This window comes from Eucalyptus grandis, chromosome 11 (genome assembly GCF_016545825.1).
Source record: "Eucalyptus grandis isolate ANBG69807.140 chromosome 11, ASM1654582v1, whole genome shotgun sequence".
In the NCBI taxonomy this organism is placed as follows: Eukaryota; Viridiplantae; Streptophyta; class Magnoliopsida; order Myrtales; family Myrtaceae; genus Eucalyptus; species Eucalyptus grandis.
Genome location: NC_052622.1, coordinates 7,463,420 through 7,471,021, shown reverse-complemented (window position 1 = coordinate 7,471,021; position 7,602 = coordinate 7,463,420). Strand labels below are relative to the sequence as shown.

Here is a 7,602-nt window from a genome sequence, read left to right as displayed (position 1 = left end):
GAAGTTCGACATAAATAACTATAAAAATACTATGAAGAAACAAATGCATTTGAGAAAGAGAAGGAAATACCTAGCTCATTTTAGGGAAGTTCTAATATCTATAGAAATTAAAAAACTTGCCAAACCAAGAGTTCCTACCCCTCCTAGGTGGCTTCTGACTAGGCCGTCGCCTTCTCCTGGCATTTCCTTCAAACCAATCATGTTTCCAGGAGAGGAATGCATTTCCGAGGACCACTCCAATCACCAAGCCGCTCCCATAACCCAAAAGAACAATTTTCCAATCAAGTTCAATTGCCGATCCCAGGCCTTCTTCTTGGTGGGTTGAAGGTTGTCCGACTTATCCTCGAATCTTGACATTTTGTGGATATGAATTCCCCACATAGTCCCGAGTTTCCTTCGAAAGAATTGTTTGAAAACGTATCAAACTGTTTCCCTCTAGGCACAGACCCAGTCAGATTGTTGTAAGACATGTTCAAGACAGAAAGGAACCCGAGTTCTGTTAGCTTCTGGGGGATCTGTCCCGAGAGTTTGTTCAAAGAAAGGTCCAATGACTCGAGCGCTTTGAGATTCCCTAACAATGGTGGGATTTGACCAGTGAGGAGATTATTTGAAAGGTTCAATCCCTGCAATCCTTTAAGATCACCAATGGCACCCAGGATCTCTCCTTCAAACAAATTGCTAGAGAGGTCAATGTTGTGAGGGCTTTTGATATCTTCGGGTAATACAATACAAGCCCTTTGTAAATCATTGTCATGGAGAAATCGTAATTGCCATAGTAGGTGAAGGAAAAATACCATCTTGGCAGTAGGTTTTGTGCATGTATGTAAAGTTTCCCGTCTCGGATTTCATGCCATTCAAAGAATGAAAGAATTCCACGGGCAACTTACCGACAAATGCATTAATAGAGAGGTCAAGTATTCGCAGCTTAAGGAATGTCTGACTAGATTGAGGCCTCTCTATGACATGGTGGAATTTATTGGATCGTAAAATAAGGACACGAAGCTCGGTAGAGATCCCAACCATGATGGGAAGCTGTCCACAATAAGATTGTTTGCAAAGTTGATGAACTCGAGCATCTTGCAATTGGCTAAGGACCTTGGTAAATTGCCTTGCAACCGATTGTCACTCAAATCAAGCATCATCAACCGCGTCCCCCTCACCGTAGCTCGGGAATGTTTCCGCAAAAATTGTTGCCTTTTAGGTTTAGTATCATGAGAGATTCGCTGATATTGCCTAAACAAACTGGAAGCACGCCAGTCAAATCATTAGAAGACAAGTCTAGTGTGATTACTAATCTCAAATTGCAGATCCATGGTGGCAATGCTCCCGTCAGCCTATTGTTGGATACTATGTAGAACATTATGGGCGACGATGCTTCTGGGGGTGGTCCTTGCAACATGTTATGAGATAGGTCTATTGTGTACATATGTAAAGGATTGATCGAGTAATATCGATCAAGACCAGTTAAAAAGTTATGAGAGAGATTCAGGTAATCCATGCTATTAGAACTGCCGTTCAACACCCAAAAGGGCATTTCTCCCCTAATGTTGTTATTCGATAGGTCCAACCAATGCATGCTCTCTTGATTTTGTAAGAATGCCGGAAACTCGCTCAAATTACATGATGCCAGTCCTAGGACACGAAGCTGAGGAAGATTAACATTCGTGCTACTAGTGTGGCATGATAGCTTGTTAAATGATAGTTGCAGCACCATCAATTGTTTGAGCTTGAGAAAGTTGTCTAGCTCAACAGTGCCGCTGAATTTGTTTTTAACAAGGAAGAGGACCTGGAGATTTTGGAGTTGAGAGATTGATGAAGGTATCTCACCGTGGAAATTGTTGATCGCAAGGTCAAGAATCACCAATCGAGTCATGCTCATAAGCCAAGACGGTATATACCCTGATAGTTGATTACTTCGGAGGTACAATGTTGTCAGCCGAGTGAGGTTCCTAAGCAGAGATGGGATAGTACCGCTTAATTGGTTGCCAAGAAAGCTTAACTCCACTAGTTGAGACAAGTTTCCAATTGAAGGTGGAATCTCGCCATATAAATTGATTTTCTGGAGATACAAAGAGGCAAGCTTCTTAATCTTCCAAATCCATGACAAATAGGAAATGGTCTGGGCAGTGAATGGGCTCATGCTGACACTCAGGTATTCGAGGTTGCTAAGATTAGCAAATGAAGCCGGGATGGATCCTGAGAAATTGCAACCAATTATGATGAGGTGACTCAAGGAAGGAAGGTGTCCAATTGATGAGGTAATGACCCTGAGAATTGGCAACCGCTTATGTCAAGATAACTCAAGGAAGGAAGTTTTCCAATTGACGCGGGTAACGACCCTGTCAAATTGCATGTTTCGGAGTTAAGATCCAAGAATTCCAAGGAACGGAGATTACCGATTGAAGCGGGTAGCTTTCCAGAAAAGCTCGTGCCAGGCACTCGCAGTTGTTTAAGAGGACTACTTGAGTTGAAGTAAGGCAATTGTCCTATGAGAGCTTTATTGTCAGCCACCCCGAGATATATCAACTTTGGTAAATTGAAAATGGCGGACGGGAATACACCGTGCAGGTCGCACACATCCATTTGCAGCGCTCTTAGGGAAGACAGATTGGCCAAAGTGTTGGGCACTTTGGCCGACATAGCGACGACACCAAGGGACAGTACTTCCAGGCTGGTCAGATTTTGAGCTAGGCTTCTCAGGCCTAGTGGTTGCATTTCCAACAAACGTGTAGAAGTATATGGATCGAGATTGCAACACAGGTCAAGGTACACCAACCTTGTCAGCTTGAAGATTTCTGATGGGACTCGACCGGAAAATACGGAATAAGAGACATTGAGATAAGTCAATCTCAATAGATCCCCAATTCGGGACGGTATCTGAGAATAGTTGAAGTGATTGTCGCTGAGATCGAGCTTTTCAAGGTGAGCAAGCTGGAAGAGGGTACTGTTGCTGTCGATGGAACCATAGAGAAAACTACTTCTCAAGTTGAGAATAATTACATGGCCGGTGTTCTCGTCACACTCGATTCCATCCCAGGAGCAGCAATCCCGACCTTTATTCCAGGATAGAATCTTGGGACGAGTGAGAGGACCCCTCGAAACATTGGCGATGTCGTATCTCTCTTTAAACTGCAGCAGTGCAGATATTTCGTTCTCGAGACACAGAGGTTTTACAGAACGAGAGAGATTGTGAGCACCAATAGGATGTGACCACAAGTACAAGAAAAGCAAGTTTATGGACATGTAGAAGCACGAGGAGCGAGCCATTTTATTTCAAATAAGATAACTCTGTTTTGATGGGCAGAGCATATGAGAATGAAGCAGATTTTATAGGCGGTGCTTGGAGTCTAGGGGTCTGAACACGCCTCATCTCATGCCATAATGCGTCAAATTGATGACTTTGTGAGTGATGTAATACGTAGAAATATGTGTAATACATCTGAGTCAATGAAATGGTACGAATCGAGAGTCAAAATTGAAGACTTTGATCTGGCTCCTCTCGTTCACACAATGATCACTCTGCATTGGACCTCTCTGTTTGCAACGTTAGTGCTGTTTCCACTTTGAATTTATGATTTGCGATCACTTCCCTTGGTCACTGATGAGGAATATAACTTTATGTTATGTAATTCGTTTAGAGAAACTATGACAGCTAAGAGTTTTGAACCGTCTTACTTATTGAGAGTGATATCAGATGTAGAATAAAGACAATTATCTATGAGCAATTAGACATTTGTATTGTTGCTTAATATTTTCTTATTGCTTGTTCTATGTATATTCCGAAACAAATGGAAAACGGAAACAAAATAACATTGTTGTTGGCACCATCAATTCTTATGCATACTTCGTTTATAAATCTCTAATCCATGTATGAGAAATAAAAGAGATACATTTTTGGTGATAAACATTTAAAAAAACATTAGTTTTCTTGTTTCGTATAGCGATTGTAATTAGATGACCCAACAAATTTTAAGGCAGATTTCTGTTTTATTCAAATGTGTCTTCTGACTTTGTGCAGTGCAATGCTACCGGGGAAGTAGATTTTATAGGCGGTGCTTGGTGCATAGGGGGTAAGAGCATCCCGCATAGCACGCTATGATGCATCAAAATCAATTACTTTGCTAGTGACAAAAGACGCAAAATACGGGCAATGCATATGAATATTTTAGCGCATGACAGCATGACTTGTGCAATGCTGTAACGTGTAGCTACCGGGAACATAAGAAAACACTTCAGGCCGAATAAACAAATGGTTGATTGACTGAAAATTCAGCCAATAGATTTGTATTTGCATGGAAGACTTGGGTCAACAGTTAGCAAGATGGCCCCCTTTACAAAAAGTATCTCACCGAGAAGAAAAGATGAAGAGTCTGCATGGTTAATAGAGAGTTGGAGGTCATTCCCTCCATCATAGGCAAATGTATCCATCCACGAGTTGTGACAACGGGAAAAAGGTCTATGAAAGTGAAGGCTTGATATGGTACCACATGGCACTCTAAAGTGTGAGTTTTGCATAGCCATTATTTTTATGTTCGCTTTGTAAAGTCTCTTATACTAGCAAATCTCTGCTTTTATGCTTAATTCAGTAACAAATCCCAATCACTAAACAATAAATAATAGATTTATTTATTTTTGTAATAATATCCAAGCAAATCACTTGTTCTTATGCATATTTGGTAATAAATCTCTAACGATATATTGAAAATAAAAGACCTGACAACATTAAAACATAATTCTTTCATGTATAAAGAGATTCTAAGTAGATGTGCGATAAAAGTTATTGGGTAGGTTATATTCTATTTTGTTCTCAAATCTGCTTTCCTGCGTGTGTTCAGAGCAATGCTACTAGGGATGTAGGGCGCTTGGTGCACAGGGAAAGCGAGCGTGCCGCATTGCACGCTACGATGCATCAAAATCAATGATTTTGCCGGAGATAAAACACACAAGACACGGACAGTGCGACACGGGCAATGCACTTGAATTTTTAGGTGCATGAGAATGACTTTGTGCAGTGTCGTATAGGGTTAACTCTTGGGGAACATAAGGAAAATCTTCCTGCCGAATTGACAAATAGATCTGCATTTGCATGAAAGACTTTGAGTCAACAATTAGTCCAAAAATTTGCAAACCGAAGGGTGTCATTTAGCAGCATGTGATGGTTCCCTTCACAAAAGGTCCTTCTGTAGGAAGATAAGATGAAGGGCTTCTGTGATTCATAAGACCGTTTGAGGTTATTTCCTTCATTCTAGGGAATGTATCCATTCATAAGTTGTGACAGCAGAAAACAAATTGATGAAAGGTTACGAATTAGGGGTCGTAATCGAAGACTTTGATTGCTCATTTACAAAAGGTCATGTAGCAACATGTGATGATCCCCTTCACAAAAGGTCCCCCTATAGGAAGATAAGATGAAGGGCTTATGTTCATAAGACAGTTTGAGGTCATTCCCTTCCTTCTAGGGAAATGACTGCAGCAAACAAGTTGATGAAAGGTTACAAATCAGTGGTAAAAAATTGAAGACTTTTGTTGCTCATTTTCAAAGTCATATAGCAAAAACCCCTTCACGGCCGTGACTTTGCTGAGTTTGTGGCTGCCCCCTCAATGCTAACCCTGCTGCCGATTGTCCGCTGCAGTGACGCATCAGTCTTCGACGACCTTCGCAGCCTCCAAGCAAGACCCCACAGCAATTCTAATGATTTTCAGTCCAGTGGTCATCCAGTGACGCCCGCAAGTCCCGTCCAGCGAGCCCCGCTGTCCAGCGAGGAGCACCGCGTCCCTACCCGCCCTGTGTTCCAGTTCGTGTCCGCAAAACCCAATTCAAGGTCAACAAAAGACTTTGTCCTCATTCTGATAAGGTGAGGACGTGAGTAGAAGGGGAGAGAGAAAGTTAGAGGGAAAAGAATAATAAAAAAAAAGACGAAAGGGAGGATTTTCCTTCTCAGAGGAATACACAATTAACGATTGAGAAGCCCAACACATTCGAAAGTCATGATTCATGAAGTCTTCATGAGCTTTTCTTGACCACTGTGAAGATCCACGTTCATGGGCACCTTATCCGCATGTCCTGCAAATAAAAAAGAAAAGGCCAAAGGAGGAAAACTTGGAGATAGAGGAGAGAGCTTCCCTACACCCTCGGAGACGATTTCAACATGCAGAAAGTGCCAAAGGAGAAGGCCCGCCGAGACGACCAACAGCCTGTCATTGAACCACCGCTGTCCGTGACCCGCACGGAACCCTTTGCCTGCTGCACCCCCGTGAACCAGGCCCTTCGTCACGCCGTCCCTGAAGCGTGATCAAGTCACAAATCAGGGACCCATCATCATGCATCATTGACGATGAAGCTGTTCTAGTCCCGAGCCGTGAGTCCCTACGTGATCTCGCAAATCATCCATGAACCATCACCGTGAGAAGCTGATCGCCAAGTCGTCCGTTGAGTGGATTCCATTCGATTCAAATTTGGTAACATTATTTACGAAATTAGGTAATTATCTTATCTAAATTTGATTAGGATATTTTATTGCCTAATATATGCTTTTCAATATCTTATGTGCATATTTGAATTATCGGCGTATTCCTAATTATGATTTATGGTCTAATCCGCAACCACACATCAATTTTTATTTCATCTATAAGGCTTTAGATGGAATAATTAATTGCGGGAATAAAATTGATATCTTGATCTTTAAGACTTAAAATCAATTTATCGATTTTATTAGCGAAACAATCAATATCGTTTCCAAATTAGAACAATGGATAATATTTTTGATGACCATGGATGATTTGGTGTTTATCTTTTAATTTTTTTATTTATTTCAAAAATACAAAAAAAATTGCATTTGCATATCATGTTGATTAGAATTGATTTCCTAGATAAAGTTGCATGGTAGAATAGTTTTTTTAAAAATGCATGTAGTATATAGGTTAGATAATATTTTTTTGGATTAAATTGCATGATGAGATAATTTTCTAAGTTAAGATAGGATTCATAATCCTAACTTAAATTAGAAAATATCTTGCTTTTTAGGTATATTTTTATTTTTATCAATTTTTAATTTCGAATTTTTATAAAAATACAAAAAAAAAAAAAAATCATGCATATGTCATCTAGAATTAGGTTCATGAAATTGTTGCTAGGTCCATTTGATTAGAAATTGCCCGTCATTAGAATTAGGTCATTTGGTTAATTTAGATTGCACATTTAATTATTGCATTTCTTTAGAAATTACTTTACTTATGTCATATAGCTTAGGTTATATTGCCATGCCATATCATTTCATATTAGATTAGTAACATTGCATTGCATGTAGATCATATTTTCATTAAATAAGTAAAAACAAAAATTGAGTGATTGCGTATTAATTAGAAATCATATCTAGAATTTGTTGATGTGAATTCGATCTAACAACACTATATTTTTTTATTTGCTTTCTTGGGTGTTAAATTGGTGATTTGCGCACCTGCATGATCACCTCACATGTTAGGGAAGTGAATTAAAATTAATTCAATTTGCTTGGAAAACATTTTTCGAAATAAAAGAGAAAGGTGCGAAAGGGCATTAGAAAAGTTTAGTGTAACCAAATCCCCGTACCCAAAGTCTCTCGT

General features: G+C 39.9%; 1 protein-coding gene across 1 annotated transcript; it reads right to left on the bottom strand.

The window, feature by feature from the left end:
• Positions 1-287: 287 nt before the first annotated feature.
• LOC108955955 (receptor-like protein 7) lies at positions 288-3,267 on the bottom strand. Its single transcript, XM_039305019.1, has 3 exons — positions 2,397-3,267; positions 1,972-2,196; positions 288-664 (listed from the first exon to the last, which is right to left on the bottom strand). The coding sequence occupies exons 1-3, from the start codon at positions 3,265-3,267 to the stop codon at positions 288-290; spliced, it is 1,473 nt and encodes a 490-aa protein (XP_039160953.1).
• Between the last annotated feature and the right edge of the window lie 4,335 nt (positions 3,268-7,602).